The sequence below is a fragment of the Heterodontus francisci genome, chromosome 6 (assembly GCF_036365525.1).
Source record: "Heterodontus francisci isolate sHetFra1 chromosome 6, sHetFra1.hap1, whole genome shotgun sequence".
NCBI lineage: Eukaryota > Metazoa > Chordata > Chondrichthyes > Heterodontiformes > Heterodontidae > Heterodontus > Heterodontus francisci.
The window spans coordinates 1,896,525-1,915,124 of NC_090376.1; the positions used below are offsets into that span (position 1 = coordinate 1,896,525).

The 18,600-nt window shown below is 48.4% G+C and overlaps 1 protein-coding gene across 1 annotated transcript in view; it reads left to right on the forward strand.

The window, feature by feature from the left end:
* LOC137371058 (dynein heavy chain domain-containing protein 1) overlaps positions 1–18,600 on the forward strand; it is a 373,825-nt gene that overhangs the window by 319,915 nt on the left and 35,310 nt on the right. Inside the window, exons 34-39 of the mRNA XM_068032957.1 lie at positions 3,303–3,494; positions 4,683–5,821; positions 6,088–6,167; positions 9,056–9,283; positions 10,413–10,604; positions 15,766–15,944. Coding sequence (XP_067889058.1) covers positions 3,303–3,494; positions 4,683–5,821; positions 6,088–6,167; positions 9,056–9,283; positions 10,413–10,604; positions 15,766–15,944 — 2,010 coding nt within the window. The remainder of the gene's footprint in view (positions 1–3,302; positions 3,495–4,682; positions 5,822–6,087; positions 6,168–9,055; positions 9,284–10,412; positions 10,605–15,765; positions 15,945–18,600) is intronic.

Here is an 18,600-nt window from a genome sequence, read left to right on the forward strand (position 1 = left end):
CCTTATCGAAAGCCTTCTGAAAATCCAAATATAACACATCCACTAGTTAACCCTTATCTATTCGGCTAGTTGCATCCTCAAAACACTCCAACAGGTTTGTCAAATATGATTTCCCTTTCATAAATCCATGTTGACTTTGCCCAATCCTCATTATTTTCTAAGTGTCCAGTTATAATAGATTCTAGCATTTTCTCCACTACTGATGTCAGGCTAACAGGTCTAGAGTTCCCCATTTGTACTCTCCCTCCTTTCTTAAATAGTGGGGTTACATTGGCATTGAACAAAGAACAAAGAACAAAGATAATTACAGCACAGGAACAGGCCCTTCGGCCCTCCAAGCCTGCGCCGATCCAGATCCTCTCTCTAAACATGTCGCCTATTTTCTAAGGTTCTGTATCTCTTTTCTTCCTGCCCATTCATGTATCTGTCTAGATACATCTTAAAAGACGCCATCGTGCCCGCATCTACCACCTCCGCTGGCAACGCGTTCCAGGCACCCACCACCCTCTGCGTAAAGAACTTTCCACGCATATCCCCCCTAAACTTTTCCCCTTTCACTTTGAACTCGTGTCCTCTAGTAATTGAATCCCCCAATCTGGGAAAAAGCCTCTTGCTATCCACCCTGTCTATACCTCTCATGATTTTGTACACCTCAATCAGGTCCCCCCTCAACCTCCGTCTTTCTAATGAAAATAATCCTAATCTACTCAACCTCTCTTCATAGCTAGCGCCCTCCATACCAGGCAACATCCTGGTGAACCTCCTCTGCACCCTCTCCAAAGCATCCACATCCTTTTGGTAATGTGTTGACCAGAACTGCACGCAGTATTCCAAATGTGGCCAGACCAAAGTCCTATACAACTGTAACATGACCTGCCAACTCTTGTACTCAATACCCCGTCCGATGAAGGAAAGCATGCCTTATGCCTTCTTGACCACTCTATTGACCTGCGTTGCCACCTTCAGGGAACAGTGGACCTGAACACCCAAATCTCTCTTGACATCAATTTTCCCCAGGACTTTTCCATTTACTGTATAGTTCACTCTTGAATTGGATCTTCCAAAATGCATCACCTCGCATTTGCCCTGATTGAACTCCATCTGCCATTTCTCTGCCCAACTCTCCAATCTATCTATATTCTGCTGTATTCTCTGACAGTCCCCTTCACTATCTGCTACTCCACCAATCTTCGTGTCGTCTGCAAACTTGCTAATCAGTCCACCTATACTTTCCTCCAAATCATTAATGTATATCACAAACAACAGTGGTCCCAGCACGGATCCCTGTGGAACACCACTGGTCACACGTCTCCATTTTGAGAAACTCCCTTCTACTGCTACTCTCTGTCTCCTGTTGCCCAGCCAGTTCTTTATCCATCTAGCTAGTACACCTTGGACCCCAAGCGACTTCACTTTCTCCATCAGCCTGCCATGGGGAACCTTATCAAACGCCTTACTGAAGTCCATGTATATGACATCGACAGCCCTTCCCTCATCAATCAACTTTGTCACTTCCTCAAAGAATTCTATTAAGTTGGTAAGACATGACCTTCCCTGCACAAAACCATGTTGCCTATCACTGATAAGCCCATTTTCTTCCAAATGGGAATAGATCCTATCCCTCAGTATCTTCTCCAGCAGCTTCCCTACCACTGACGTCAGGCTCACCAGTCTATAATTACCTGGATTATCCCTGCTACCCTTCTTAAACAAGGGGACAACATTAGCAATTCTCCAGTCCTCCGGGACCTCACCCGTGTTTAAGGATGCTGCAAAGATATCTGTTAAGGCCCCAGCTATTTCCTCTCTCGCTTCCCTCAGTAACCTGGGATAGATCCCATCCGGACCTGGGGACTTGTCCACCTTAATGCCCTTTAGAATACCCAACACTTCCTCCCTCCTTATGCCGACTTGACCTAGTGTAATCAAACATCTGTTCCTAACCTCAACATCCGTCATGTCCCTCTCCTCGGTGAATACCGATGCAAAGTACTCATTTAGAATCTCACCCATTTTCTCTGAGTCCAAGCATAACATTCCTCCTTTGTCCTTTAGTGGGCCAATCCTTTCTCTAGTTACCCCCTTTCTCCTTATATATGAATAAAAGGCTTTGGGATTTTCTTTAACCCTGTTTGCTAAAGATATTTCATGACCCCTTTTAGCCCTCTTAATTCCTCGTTTCAGATTGGTCCTACATTCCCGGTATTCTTTCAAAGCTTCGTCTTTCATCAGCCGCCTAGACCTTATGTATGCTTCCTTTTTCCTCTTAGCTCGTCTCACAATTTCACCTGTCATCCATGGTTCCCTAATCTTGCCATTTCTATCCTTCATTTTCACAGGAACATGTCTCTCCTGCACGCTAATCAACCTCTCTTTAAAAGCCTCCCACATATCACATGTGGATTTACCTTCAAACAGCTGCTCCCAATCTACATTCCCCAGCTCCTGCCGAATTTTGGTATAGTTGGCCTTCCCCCAATTTAGCACTCTTCCTTTAGGACCACTCTCGTCTTTGTCCATGAGTATTTTAAAGCTTACGGAATTGTGATCACTATTCCCAAAGTAGTCCCCTACTGAAACTTCAACCACCTGGCTGGGCTCATTCCCCAACATCAGGTCCAGTATGGCCCCCTCCCGAGTTGGACTATTTACATACTGCTCTAGAAAACCCTCCTGGATGCTCCTTACAAATTCTGCTCCATCTAGACCTCTAAGACTAAGTGAATCCCAGTCAATGTTGGGAAGGTTAGATAGGAAGAAACTTTTTCCTTTAGCGGAGGGGTCAATAACCAGGGGTCAATAACCAGGTAAGGGGCAGGAGGTTTCGAGGGGATTTGAGGAAAACTTTTTTCACCCAGAGGGTGGTTGGTATCTGGAATACACTGCCTGAAGTGGTGGTAGAGGCAGGAACCCTCACAACATTTAAGACGTATTTGGATGAGCACTTGAAACGCCATAGCATACAAGGCTACAGGCCAAATGCTGGAAAATGAGACTAGAATAGTTAGGTGCTTGATGGCCGGCACAGACGATGGGTCGAAGGACCTGTTTCTGTGCTGTATAACTCTATGACTAGTTGATGTCTCTGGATCACTAGTCCAGGCCTCTGGATCATTAATCTGGGCCACTGGATAACTAGTCTGGGCCACTGGATCACAAGTCCAATAAGATGACCATAGCCCACTAGAACAAATCTCGTCATTGTTCTATTGGGCTGTGCACCTTCAATAGAATTTTATCCAATTGCTTATCACACTGTCACATTCCGATGTGTTACCTCCTGTTGAATTCTCATCTTCCAGGTCAAGCCGATTTATGCAGCAGCATTGAAAACCCTTCAGGCGCTGAGTTCTAGCGATCTAAATGAGGTGCGGACCTACCGTGCCCCTCCTCCTCCCGTTGTCATGGTGATGAACACCCTGTGTCTGATGTTTGGAAAACCAGATGGCTGGGACAATGTGAAACAGTTACTCGGTCAGCCAAACTTTTACCAGGTGGGAAACTTTTATATTGTTTCAGTTGAGATGGTTTTTTATTCGTTCTCGGAATGTGGGCATAGCTGGCTAGGCTAGCATTTGTTGCCCATCCCTAACTGCCCTTGAGAAGTTGGTGGTGAGCTGCCTTCTTGAATACAACTGAGTTTAAGAGTGAATCACATCACTGTGGATCTGGAGTCACGTGTAGGCCAGACCAGGTAAGGGCGGCAGATTTCTTTTCCTAAAGGACATTAGTAAACCAGATGGGTTTTTACGACAATCTGGTAGTTTCATGGTCACCATTACTGAGACTAGCTTTTTATTCCAAATTTATCTAATTAACTGAATTTAAATGCCCCAGCTGCCATGGTGGGATTTGAACTCATGTCTTTGGAGCATTAGTCCAGGTCTCTGGATTACTCATCCAATAACGTGATCACTATGCTACCATTCTCCGGGGAAAGAGAAAGGTGCATAATGCAGGTCACCATTAGGGTTGGAAAGAACAGGAGGGAAAATCAGGTGAATCAAGTATTTAAAAGGCTGTCAATAAAGGAAGGGTAAAAGATGGAAAGTGAGCAGTTCCACAGATAAGAGGTGCTGGGAGAGGTGCCTTGGAGCATGAATTGGAGCAAAGAATTGAGATTCAACACACTGAGGATGGACGGAGAGGAAGAGTGTGAATAGATGGGAGGATTTGGAACTGTGGAAGAGTAAAAGAGAAAGTTCAAAGGAGGCTGACTGAAGTCTCAATGGTAAAATAGAGAGAGAGAGAGAGAGAGAAGAAAAGTACAGATGAAAAGGAAATTGGGAGAGTGTTGGGTCTATTTGCTGACTCCTTGCATGAGATACCTTGACCACTACTAGTACAAACTGGCCAATTACAGACAGTGTTCACAACTCTCAGTCCAATGGACAGCTGCTGGGTACTCAGCATGGGTGAGGACTTAGATCATCTACCTTACAGTTGAGACAGGCAGTGGATATCAGGGAGTGCGGTAGAGGTGTTAGAGACCCTCAGCCATTGTGGAAGTGAGGTCTGAGTCCTGGATGTTCATTACATCAGTCTCACTGGTGTATGGCTCCCAGGATTACATTTAAACCCTTTGACAAAATTCCTAATCCAGGATCGCAGTTGGGTAATGTCCTAACTCCAACGTACTGTGTAATAAATGTTTATAACTTTTACAAATTCTTACTCTGTAGGATTTGGAATTTTATGACAAGGAGAATGTTCCGGAAGACCTATTCAAGACTCTGGGTTACATCGTTAAGCAACCTGAATTCCAACCGGATGCAGTGCGTGAGGCTAGCAAAGCAGTGGAATCCTTCAGCCTATGGATTAAAGCTGTGTACCAGTATGCTACTATAGCTCGAGAGTACAGCCCTGCCTTCATCAACGAGTACCAATCTCGTATCGAAGAAGCACAAACCAAACTAGGGTTACTGAGGAAACAGGCTTTTAACATGAAGAGAAGACTTGTTGACTTGCTCCGAGAAGCTGGAGATGACTATTTGTCAGACTCTGACTCTGTGACAGACCTCAGTGATGCAGAAGTCCTCAGACTTGTGGAGCAAAAGGAGCAGGATTTACTTAGCAAACTGAAAGAGGAGGAAGAGATGTATTTAGCCGAGATAGAAGAATGGCAGAAGGACTTGAAAGTAGCTGAAAATCTTATGCATGCACTAAGTCCTCATCAATTTGAGTGGGATGAAGCCTTGAAGCAGTCAAAGGACAGGAAGATAACAATTTCAGGTGATGGTCTCCTGACAGCAGCTGCCATCATCTACTTGGGTCCCTTCGAGGAAAAGATGAGGCAGGAACTCTTGAAGAAATGGAAGACAGCTTGTTACACTGGAGAGATACACATGGAGCCAGAAGATGCTCGACAAGAACTGGTAAAGTTACTTCCAGTGAAGACACCACTCACCTCTCAAGAAAAGATCACATCAGATGCAGACCATCAACGAGCTCCTACTTTTATCCCAATCCGCAGTGACTTCCTACTCTTGGACATCCTCAGTTCACTGGGAGAGCAGTTAAAGTGGAATTGTGACAAACTTCCAGTCAATGCCACAGCCAGAGTCAGCGTTCTGCTTGCACGGATCCTGGTCAAATGCTGCCCACTCCCATGGCCACTTTTTATCGACCCAGACAACCAGTGCGAAATGTGGATACAAATCTTACAGGAGGGTGCTGGCCCACAGCTGAAGAGAGAGGTACTGGGAGTGCCAGGTACGGGCGCCACTCACCTTAATCTGAGGATTGAGGGGGCTCCTTGCAACCAGTCTACAGAAACTACCCCTCTGAATGAAAATGTTCACTCCGATTTTCCTCCTTACGCGTAACTTCCTAATTGTTAGCTTGTATTCCCCAGGATTGGAGCCCTTCAGCACAGGATTGATCTTCCTGGCACATGTTGGTTAATTCCCTTCAGAATCTGGAAAACCTCAATCAGGTCACCACAAAGAAATAGAGTCATTACAGCACAGAAGGAGGCCTTTCAGCCCATTGTACCCATGATGGCTCTTTGAAAGAGCTATCCAATTAGTCCCACTCCCTTGCTCTTTCCCCATAGCCCTGTAAACTTCTCTTTTCTTCATTGTGAAGTCGCCCTGTATGCGAGCTGAATCTCTTTGATGTGCTATCTGAACAGGTGAGCACAGTTGGACAGGATGCTCTCATGCTCTGTATGCTCTCACTCTGTTTCATACATTCTCATAAACTATATCGCCGTTACTTCACTGTCACTGGATCAAAATCCTGGAACTCCCTTCCTGACAGCACTATTGGTGTAACCACACCCCTCGGACTGCAGCGGTTCAAGAAGGCAGCTCACCACCACCTCCTCAAGGGCAATTAGGGATGGGCAATAGGGCGGCACAGTGGCGCAGTGGTTAGCACCGCAGCCTCACAGCTCCAGCGACCCGGGTTCAATTCTGGGTACTGCCTGTGTGGAGTTTGCAAGTTCTCCCTGTGTCTGCGTGGGTTTTCGCCGGGTGCTCCGGTTTCTTCCCACCACCAAAAGACTTGCAGGTTGATAGGTAAATTGGCCATTATAAATTGCCCCGAGTAGAGGTAGTTGGTAGGGAAATATAGGGACAGGTGGGGATGTTGTAGGAATATGGGATTAGTGTAGGATTAGTATAAATGGGTGGTTGATGGTCGGCACAGACTCAGTGGGCCGAAGGGCCTGTTTCAGTGCTGTATCTCTAAATACAATAAAAAAATAAAAAATAAATGCTGGTCTGGCCAGCGACGCCCTCATCCCTTGAATGAATTTTAAAAAGTACCACTTGCTTGGATTGTTATTCTCTGGTTCCATTTCATTTCCATTCCATGCAAGTGTTTTTCCTAATGTTTCAGTTTTCAGCGTACAGACATAATGATTGCTGTGCCATTAATCCCAACACAACAGAACAGGGCTCAGCCCCGACCTCTGGTCTCACCCCAGAGCCCTCCTCTCGGCCCCGGCCCCTGGTCTAGGCCCTGACCCCTGGTCTAGGCCCTGACCCCTGGTCTCAGCCTTGACCCCTGGTCTGGGCCCCGACCCCTGGTCTCAGCCCCGGCCCCTGGTCTCAGCCCCGAGCCCTGGTCTCAGCACCGAGCCCTGGTCTCAGCACCGGCCCCTGGTCTCAGCTCTGACCCCTGGTCTCAGCTCTGACCCCTGGTCTCAGCCCCGGCCCCTGGTCTCAGCCCCGAGCCCTGGTCTCAGCTCTGACCGCTGGTCTCAGCTCTGACCCCTGGTCTCAGCTCTGACCCCTGGTCTCAGCCCCGGCCCCTGGTCTCAGCTCTGACCCCTGGTCTCAGCTCTGACCCCTGGTCTCAGCCCCGGCCCCTGGTCTCAGCTCTGACCCCTGGTCTGAGCTCTGACCCCTGGTCTCAGCTCTGACCCCTGGTCTCAGCCCCCACCCCTGGTTTTAGCTCCGACTCTTGGTCTCAGCCCTGACCCGTATGATTGAGTGCTACCAGCCCCTGAGTGTAGGAGGTGGGGGTCGAGTAAATGCTGGGGAGCCACGTCAGGATGGCTTGCCGACACGGTCTTGCCGCTGGGGAACTTTCCCAGCAGCGGGAACAGCAGCGGCTCCCTCGACCGGAGGCGGGAGACTTATTTAAACAATTAAAGCCTAATTCAATTTCCTGGGCTGCTGGCATTTTGCTGGCGATGGGGCTGCCCCCACATCGCATGGTCTGTGACTCTACAGCTGATCACTCCCCACCTGGAGCTGCCCCTACATCGCGTGGTCTGTGACTCTACAGCTGATCACTCCCCACCTGGGGCTGCCCCTACATCGCGTGGTCTGTGACTCTACAGCTGATCACTCCCCACCTGGAGCTGCCCCTACATCGCGTGGTCTGTGACTCTACAGCTGATCACTCCCCACCTGGGGCTGCCCCTACATCGCGTGGTCTGTGACTCTACAGCTCATCACTCCCCACCTGGGGCTGCCCCTACATCGCGTGGTCTGTGACTCTACAGCTGATCACTCCCCACCTGGGGCTGCCCCTACATCGCGTGGTCTGTGACTCTACAGCTGATCACTCCCCACCTGGAGCTGCCCCCACATCGCGTGGTCTGTGACTCTACAGCTGATCACTCCCCACCTGGGGCTGCCCCTACATCGCGTGGTCTGTGACTCTACAGCTGATCACTCCCCACCTGGAGCTGCCCCTACATCGCGTGGTCTGTGACTCTACAGCTGATCACTCCCCACCTGGGGCTGCCCCCACATCGCGTGGTCTGTGACTCTACAGCTGATCACTCCCCACCTGGAGCTGCCCCTACATCGCGTGGTCTGTGACTCTACAGCTGATCACTCCCCACCTGGAGCTGCCCCTACATCGCGTGGTCTGTGACTCTACAGCTGATCACTCCCCACCTGGGGCTGCCCCCACATCGCGTGGTCTGTGACTCTACAGCTGATCACTCCCCTCCTGGGGCTGCCCCTACATCGCGTGGTCTGTGACTCTACAGCTGATCACTCCCCACCTGGGGCTGGAAACACAGCAAAGCAACAGCAGCTGATGGCAGAACTGGTCTGAGCTGTGACCTCTGGGTTTCCCATCCTTACTCTCTGCTGAGTGAGAGGCACTAGGGCAGTGAATGGGCAGTAAGATAAGTCAGGCTTTAGATAACAATCTTTCATTGAATTATATAGCCCTCATTAAATTTCCCAGATTCAATGTATTCTGCAATGCATCTGCCCAATCACTAAGTTAACACATTATAACAAGCTGTCATTATAACATGGGTATCATTGGGTTTATGAATAGGGTTCACATAAAAGAGTGTCAGTATAAAGGACATTTCTTACAAGTATGTTGCATTAAAAAGCCTGTTGATCATAGCAGTATCATGATAATTGGGTTTCATCACAGGGAAGGATTATTGCAAAAGGCTTTCTTTAGAACGGATATATGTAAATTATAGACAGAGAGACCATTTTACAAGGGTTTATTATAAATTTGTATTATAAGATATTTCTATATAAAGATTTTTGATGCAAGTGTGGTTGATTATAAAAGGGTTTCACTGTAGGTGAATAATAAAGTTGGATTCATTTTGTTGTCAATTTAGCTGAAAACCCTTTCCCTGAAGTGGAAGAAAACAACAGTAGCATCATGGCATTGGAATCGGCCACAGGCAAAACTCCAGGTGACATACTGGAGGGAATCAGTCCTGTGGAGGATGAAGAGATTGACTGGGTTCCTGAGCTGATAACAGAGGAACCACCCAATAACCTTTGGGTCCATTGCATCACTACTGATAACCTGGATCACATTCTGCTGACTGCAGCCAGCAATGGTGAGATACTGGAAGCAACATGAGCTCTGCTCTCAATCTCAGTGCATCACACCTCTAAATGCTCAGACGCAGGGGTGATTATGGAACAGGTATCAATGGCCTCCCTTCAATCATAAGGTCAGAAGTGGGGATGTTCGCTGATGATTGCACAATGTTCAGCACCATTCGTGACTCCTCAGATACTGAAGCAGTCCGTGTAGAAATGCAGCAAGACCTGGACAATATCCAGGCTTGGGCTGATAAATGGCAAGTAACATTCACACCACACAAGTCCCAGGCAATGACCATCTCCAACAAGAGAGAATCTAACCATCTCCCCTTAACATTAAATGGCATTACCATCGCTGAATCCCCCACTATCAACATCCTAGGGGCTACCATTGACCAGAAACTGAACTGGACCAATACAGTCGCTACAAAAGCAGATCAGAGGCAAGTAACTCACCTCCTGACTCCCCAAAGCCTGTCCACCATCTACAAGGCACAAGTCAGGAGTGTGATGGAATACTCTCCACTTGCCTGGATGGGTGCAGCTCCAACAACACTCAAGAAGCTCAACTCCATCCAGGACAAAGCAGCCCACTTGATTGGCACCCCATCCACAAACATTCACTCCCTCCACCACCAACAAACAGTGGCAGCAGTGTGTACCATTTACAAGATGCACTGCAGCAACGCACCAAGGTTCCTTCAACAGCACCTTCCAAACCCACGACCTCTACCAACTAGAAGGACAAGGTCAGCAGTTGCATGGGAACACCACCACCTGCAAGTTCCCCTCCTAGTCACACACCATCCTGACTTGGAACTATATCGCCGTTCCTTCACTGTCACTGGGTCAAAATCCTGCAACTCCCTTCCTAAAGGCACTGTTGGTGTAGTCGCACCACATGAACTGCAGCGGTTCAAGAAGGCAGCTTATCACCACCTTCTCAAGGACAATTAGGGATGGGCAATAAATGCTGGCCTAGCCAGCGACGCCCACATCCCAAGAATAAATAAAAAAAGCAGGTATTACAGGGAGGGGGAGAGAATGTGTGGTCTGGATTGACTGAATTGAGGTTTCCTGAAGGTGCTGGTGTAAATTAGACGAGTGCTCCTGGTTACAGAGTTTTTTAATATCTTTCAGGAATTGCAGTCCTCGTGACTCATATTGAGCGAAGACCCCTCACCCCTCTTCTAAATAAGCTGCTGAGAGTTCAGCCACGCTGGGGTGACCTGGGACTCTGGGACCTAACCTTTGGGAAGCAGCAGATTGAAGTCAAGCAGACATTCCGCCTTTATCTGAGCACCTCGATACCACTCAGGATAATTGGATCAGGTAAATCTCATCCGACCCTCCCTCCTCGCGGGTATATTCCAACCCGACCCTACCCCCCCTCCTCGCGGGTAAATCCCATCCCGACCCACCCTCCCTCCTCGCGGGTAAATCCCATCCTGACCCTCCCTCCCACCTCGCGGGTAAATCCCATCCCGACCCTCCCTCCCTCCTCCCGAGTAAATCCCATCCCGACCCTCCCTCCTTCTTCGCGGGTAAATCCCATCCCGACCCTCCCTTCCTCCTCGCTGGTAAATCCCATCTCGACCCTCCCTCCCACCACGCTGGTAAATCCCATCTCGACCCTCCCTCCCTCCTCGTGGGTAAATCCCATCCGACCCTCCCTCCCACCACGCTGGTAAATCCCATCTTGACCCTCCCTCCCTCCTCGTGGGTAAATCCCAACCCGACCCTCCCTCCTTACAGGTAAATCCCAACCCGACCAACCCTCCTCGCAGGTAAATCCCATCCCGACCCTTCCTCCCTCCTCACGGATGCGCTGCTCTAAATCCTTGTGGCTCCTCATAGTCAGAATATAGATTCTCTCCCCTCCGGGACTCACCCTAGCTGGTCATGGATGTTCCTGACCTCCCCCAGGCCGTGCTGTTCTTCTGTCAGTCTGCACCATTGCACTTTGCTGACATCCACATAAACACAGTTTCCAGGGCACAGGCTGGGAGAAATAGCTTTTTTGGACAGCCTCAAGGATCAGTAACTCTGGCTGATCTCAGCCCCACTTTGGCCCAGGGTAATGAGACAAGTTATCACCGCTTGTTGCTCCAAAGAACAAAACAGTACAGCACAGGAACAGGCCATTCGGCCCTCCAAGCCTGCACCGATCTTGATGCCTGCCTAAACTAAAACCTTCTGCACTTCCGGGGTCCGTATCCCTCTATTCCCATCCTATTCATGTATTTGTCAAGATGCCTCTTAAACGTCGCTATCGTACCTGCTTCCACCACCTCCCCTGGCAGCAAGTTCCAGGCACTCACCACCCTCTGTGTAAAGAACTTGCCTCGTACATCCCCTCTAAACTTTGCCCCTCTCATCTTAAACCTATGTCCCCTAGTAACTGACTCTTCCACCCTGGGAAAAAGCTTCTGACTATCCACTCTGTCCATGCCTCTCATAACTTTGTAAACCTCTATCATGTCACCCCTCCACCTCCGTCGTTCCAGTGAAAACAATCCGAGTTTATCCAACCTCTCCTCATAGCTAATGCCCTCCAGACCAGGCAACATCCTGGTAAACCTCCTCTGTACCCTCTCCAAAGCCTCCACGTCCTTCTGGTAGTGTGGCGACCAGAATTGCACATAATTGTCTAAGTGTGGCCGAACTAAAGTTCTGTACAGCTGCAACATGACTTTCCAATTTTTATCCTCTATGCCCCGACCGATGAAGGCAAGCAGGCCACATGCCTTCTTGCCTACCTTATCCACCTGCGTTGCCACTTTCAGTGACCTGTGGACCTGTACGCCCAGATCTCTCTGCCTGTCAATACTCCTAAGGGTTCTGCCATTTACTGTATACCTCCCACCTGCATTAGACCTTCCAAAATGCATTACCTCACATTTGTCCGGATTAAACTCCATCTGCCATTTCTCCGCCCAAGTCTCCAACCGATCTATATCCTGCTGTATCCTCTGACAATCCTCATCACTATCCGCAACTCCAACAACCCTTGTGTCATCTGCAAACTTACTAATCAGACCAGCTACATTTTCCTCCAAATCATTTATATATACTACAAACAGCAAAGGTCCCAGCACTGATCCCTGCGGAACACCACTAGTCACATCCCTCCATTCAGAAAAGCACCCTTCCACTGCTACCCTCTGTCTTCTATGAACGAGCCAGTTCTGTATCCATCTTGCCAGCTCATCTCTGATCACGTGTGACTTCACCTTTTGTACCAGTCTGCCATGAGGGACCTTGTCAAAGGCTTTACTGAAGTCCATATAGACGACATCCACTGCCCTTCCTTCATCAATCATCTTTGTCACTTCATCAAAAAACTCAATCAAATTAGTAAGACACGACCTCCCCTTCACAAAACCATGCTGCCTCTCGCTAATAAGTTTGTTTGTTTCCAAATGGGAGTAAATCCTGTCCCGAAGAATCCCTTCTAATAATTTCCCTACCACTGACGTAAGGCTCACTGGCCTATAATTTCCTGGATTATCCTTGCTACCCTTCTTAAACAAAGGAACAACATTGGCTATTCTCCAGACCTCTGGGACCTCACCTGTAGCCAATGAGGATGCAAAGATTTCTGTCAAGGCCCCAGCAATTTCTTCCCTTGCCTCCCTCAGTATTCTGGGGTAGATCCCATCAGGCCCTGCGGACTTATCTACCTTAATGCTTTGCAAGACACCCAACACCTCCTCCTTTTTGATAATGAGATGACTGAGACTATCTACACTCCCTTCCCCAGGCTCATCATCCACCAAGTCCGTCTCTTTGGTGAACACTGATGCAAAGTACTTATTTAGTACCTCGCCCATTTCCTCTGGCTCCACACATAGATTCCCTTCTCTGTGCTTGAGTGGGCCAACCCTTTCCCTGGTTACCCTCTTGCTCTTCATATACGTATAAAAAGCCTTGGGATTTTCCTTAATCCTGTTTGCCAATGACTTTTCAAGACCCCTTTTAGCCCTCCTGACTCCTTGCTTAAGTTCCTTTCTACTGTCTTTATATTCCTCAAGGGCTTCGTCTGTTCCTCGCCTTCCAGCACTTATGAATGCGTCCTTTTTCTTTTTGACTAGGCTCACAATGTCCCGCGTTATCCAAGGTTCCCGAAACTTGCCAAACTTGTCTTTCTTCCTCACAGGAACATGCTGGTCCTGGATTCTAATCAACTGTCGTTTGAAAGACTCCCACATGTCAGATGTTGGTTTACCCTCAAACAGCCACCCCCAATCTAAATTCTTCAGTTCCTGCCTAATATTGTTATAATTAGCCTTCCCCCAATTTAGCACCTTCACCCGAGGACTACTCTTATCCTTATCCACAAGTACCTTAAAACGTATGGAATTATGGTCACTGTTCCTGAAATGCTCCCCTACTGAAACTTCGACCACCTGGCCGAACTCATTCCCCAATACCAGGTCCAGTACGGCCACATCCCTAGTTGGACTATCTACATATTGTTTGAAGACGCCCTCCTGGATGCTCCTTACAAATTCTGCCCCATCCAAGCCCCGAGCACTAAGTGAGTCCCAGTCAATATAGGGGAAGTTAAAATCACCCACCACTACAACCCTGTTACCTTTACATCTTTCCAAAATCTGTCCACATATCTGCTCCTCTACCTCCCGCTGGCTGTTGGGAGGCCTGTAGTAAACCCCCAACATCATGACTGCACCCTTCCTATTCCTGAGCTCCACCCATATTGCCTCGCTGCAGGACCCCTCCGAGTTGTCCTCCCGCAGTACAGCTGTGATATTCTCCTTAACCAGTAATGCAACTCCCCCACCCCTTTTACATCCCCCGCTATCCCGCCTGAAGCTTCTGAATCCTGGAACATTTGGCTGCCAATCCTGTCCTTCCCTCAACCTTACCTGAATGGAGGGATGTGACTAGTGGTGTTCCGCAGGGATCAGTGCTGGGACCTTTGCTCTTTGTAGTATATATAAATGATTTGGAGGAAAATGTAGCTGGTCTGATTAGTAAGTTTGCAGATGACACAAAGGTTGGTGGCGTTGCAGATAGTGATGAGGATTGTCAGAGGATACAGCAGGATATAGATCGGTTGGAGACTTGGGCGGAGAAATGGCAGATGGAGTTTAATCCGGACAAATGTGAGGTAATGCATTTTGGAAAGTCTAATGCGGGTGGGAAGTATACAGTAAATGGCAGAACCCTTAGGAGTACTGACAGGCAGAGAGATCTGGGCTTACAGATCCACAGGTCACTGAAAGTGGCAATGCAGGTGGATAAGGTAATCAAGAAGGCATTCGGCATGCTTGCCTTCATCGGTCGGGGCATAGAGTATAAAAATTGGCAAGTCATGCTGCAGCTGTACAGAACTTTAGTTAGGCCACATTTAGAATATTGCGTGCAATTCTGGTCGCCACACTACCAGAAGGACGTGGAGGCTTTGGAGAGGGTACAGAGGTGGTTTACCAGGATGTTGCCTGGTCTGGAGGGCATTAGCTATGAGGAGAGGTTGGATAAACTCGGATTGTTTTCACTGGAACGACGGAGGTGGAGGGGCGACATGATAGAGGTTTACAAAGTTATGAGCGGCATGGACAGAGTGGATAGTCAGAAGCTTTTTCCCAGGGTGGAAGAGTCAGTTACTTGGGGACATAGGTTTAAGGTGTGTGGGGCAAAGTTTAGAGGGGATGTGCGAGGCAAGTTTTTTACACAGAGGGTGGTGAGCGCCTGGAACTTGTTGCCAGGGGAGGTGGTGGAAGCAGGTACAATAGTGACATTTAAGAGACATCTTGACAAATATATGAATAGGAATGGAATAGAGGGATACGGACCCCGGAAGTGCAGAAGGTTTTAGTTTAGGCAGGCATCAAGATCGGCGCAGGCTTGGAGGGACAAATGGCCTGTTCCTGTGCTGTACTGTTCTTTGTTCTTTGTTCAGAGCCGCTAACTGAGCATTAGCGGTCACAGAACCTGGGACTGATACAGCTAGAGTATTCTGGGAACCACAGAGTAGGAAGGATGTCAAGGCCTTGGAGAATGTGCAGAGGAGATTTACTAGAAATGTTCCAGAGATGAGAGAAATTGAATTTTGCAGTACAAAAAGCTGTAATACCAGTGCCAGCTCTTTGTAACAGCTATCCAATTTAGATCCACATCCAAACGTCCACTCCTCCACTCCCCCCCCCACCCCCCCGCCCCCCACCAACCCATATACTGCAAATTAGTTCTCCAGGTACATTTCCAATCACCTTTTGAAAGCTCCTGTGGAATCTGCTCCACCACCTGTTCAGGTAGTGCCTTCCAGATCTTAACGGCCCTCTGAGTAACTCATTTCCCCTCAGTTTCTGCCTACTTACTCTATCAAAACCCTTTATTAATTTTAACACCTCTGTTAAATCTCCCCTTAACCTTCTCTGCTCGAAGAATCACAATACCTCTTCTGGTAATGTCACAGGAAGAAAAATTCAAATTGATAACTTCATTTCCCTTCTGTTAATGTCTCCAGAACTCAATCCAACATTCCTGAAGCATGTGAGTGTGACTGATTTCACCATCAGCCAGTCGGGATTGCAGGAACTGTTCCTCAAGGAGGTGCTGTATTTTGAGAAGGAACGGGTCAAAGATCTTCTACTCACTCAGAAAATGGACATAATATACCTGCAGCACCAGCTGCACGTTACACAGGTAGGTGGGAAAGGGTAACAACACACACAGTGCACAACAACTTCCAGCTGTGACTCACTGGGTAGCATTCTCACCACTTCAATCACAGCGTCCTAGTTTCAGGCACTCTCCAATGACATGAACAGACAGAGATGCAGGCTGACACTCAGTGCAGTACTGAGGGAGCGCTGCACTGTCAGAGAGTCAGTACTGAGGGAGTGCTGCACTGTCAGAGGGTCAGTACTGAGGGAGCGCTGCACTGTCAGAGGGTCAGTACTGAGGGAGTGCTGCACTGTCAGAGGGTCAGTACTGAGGGAGTGCTGCACTGTCAGAGGGTCAGTACTGAGGGAGCGCTGCACTGTCAGAGGGTCAGTACTGAGGGAGTGCCGCACTGTCAGAGGGTCAGTACTGAGGGAGTGCCGCACTGTCAGAGGGTCAGTACTGAGGGAGTGCTGCACTGTCAGAGGGACAGTACTGTGGGAGTGCTGCACTGTCAGAGGGTCAGTACTGAGGGAGTGCTGCACTGTCAGAGGGTCAGTACTGAGGGAGTGCCGCACTGTCAGAGGGTCAGTACTGAGGGAGTGCTGCACTGTCAGAGGGTCAGTACTGAGGGAGTGCCGCACTGTCAGAGGGTCAGTACTGTGGGAGTGCTGCACTGTCAGAGGATCAGTACTGAGGGAGTGCTGCACTGTAAGAGGGTCAGTACGAGAGAGTGCTGCACTGTCAGAGGGTCAGTACTGGGGGAGCGCTACACTGTTGGACGGTCAGTACTGAGGGAGTGCTGCACTGTCAGAGGGTCAGTATTGAGGGAGTGCTGCACTGTCAGAGGGTCAGTACTGAGGGAGTGCTGCACTGTCGGAGGGTCAGTACTGAGGGAGTGCTGCATAGTTGGAGGGTCATTACTGAGGGAGTGCTGCACTGTCGGAGGGTCAGTACTGAAGGAGTGCTGCACTGTTGGAGGGTCAGTACTGAGGGAGTGCTGCACTGTCAGAGGGTCAGTACTGAGGGAGTGCTGCACTGTCGGAGGGTCAGAACTGAGGGAGTGCTGCACTGTCAGAGGGTCAGTACTGAAGGAGTGCTGCACTGTTGGAGGGTCAGTACTGAAGGAGTGCTGCACTGTTGGAGGGTCAATACTGAAGGAGTGCTGCACGTTTGGAGGGTCAGTACTGAGGGAGTGCTGCACTGTCAGAGAGTCAGTACTGAGGGAGTGCTGCACTGTTGGAGGGTCAGTACTGAGGGAGTGCTGCACTGTCAGAGGGTCAGTACTGAGGGAGTGCTGCACTGTTGAAAGTGCCATCTTTTGGATGAAACTTTAAACTGACGACCTGTCTGCCCTCTCAGATGAATGTAGAAGATCCCACAGTCACCATTGGAAGAGCAGCAGGTGAGTTCTCCCCGTGTCCTGGGATAATATTTATCCCTCAATCAATATCACTAAAACAGATGATTTGATCATTATCACATTGCTATTTCTGGGATCTTCCTGTGCATAAATTAGCTGATGCATTTCCTACATTACAATAGTGACTACACTTCAAAAGTATTTCATTGGCTCTGGAGTGTTTTGCGATGTCCTGAGGTTACAAAAGGTCCTGTTGAAATTCCTTTCTCTTCCATTGGACATGATTATCTCAGGTCAGCCACTTTGCCCAGCAAAGTCCTGTCTATTTCCACTCATTCAGCTACGTAAACTGCAGCATCTCTTCAGGCTGATGGCATCTCCCAGACACACAGATAGCTGTTGGTGCACACATCTTCGACACGTGGCATCCCTCAGTAGGGAATGACTTTTATTCCATAAACATGCAAATGGTGAGTGCCTTCCCCTGCTAGAACATTCCGGACCACAATCGCATCAGAAAATTGCCAATGCCACTTCATCATTTAAGAAGGGTGGGAGAGATAAACTCGGAAATTATAAACCTATTGGTCTATCATCGCTTGTGGGGAATTAGTGACAGAGTGATTGAGCAATTGGACAATAAGAGCTGTTCAGAGAGAACCAGCCCAGATTTACATATAAACATGCAAACTCGGAGCAGGAGTAGGCCATTTGGCCTCTCAAGCTTGCTTCACCATTTGCTAACATCATGGCTGATCAGATTGTGGCCTCAACTCTACATTCCTGTCTACCTGCTATAACCTTTGATCCCTTGTCAGTCAAGAATCTATCTAACTCTGCATTGATTAAATTCAATGACTCAGCCTCCACTGCACTCTGGGGAAGAGAATTCCATAAACGACCCTCTGAGAGAAAACATTTCTCCTCATCTCTGACTTAAATGGGAGACCCATAAGTTTTAAATTGTGTCCCCCAGTTCTAGTCTCTCCCATAAGAGGAAACATCCTCTCAACATCCACTCTATCAAGTCCCTTCAAGATCTTATACATTTCAATAAGATCACCTCTCATTCTTCTAAACTCTATTGCATCTCGGCCCAACCTGCTAAACCTTTCCTTATAAGATAACCCTCTCATCCCAGGAATCAGTCCAGTGAACTTTCTCTGAACTGCTTCTAATGCAACAAGGTAACCTATGTTGGTATTATTCTTAATTTATACTTTGCACCTATCTTCACAAAAGAGGGGGATGATGCAGATATTGCAGTTAAGGAAGAGGGGTGTGAAGTATTGGATGTGATAAACATAGGGAGAGAGGACGTATTAATGGGATTAG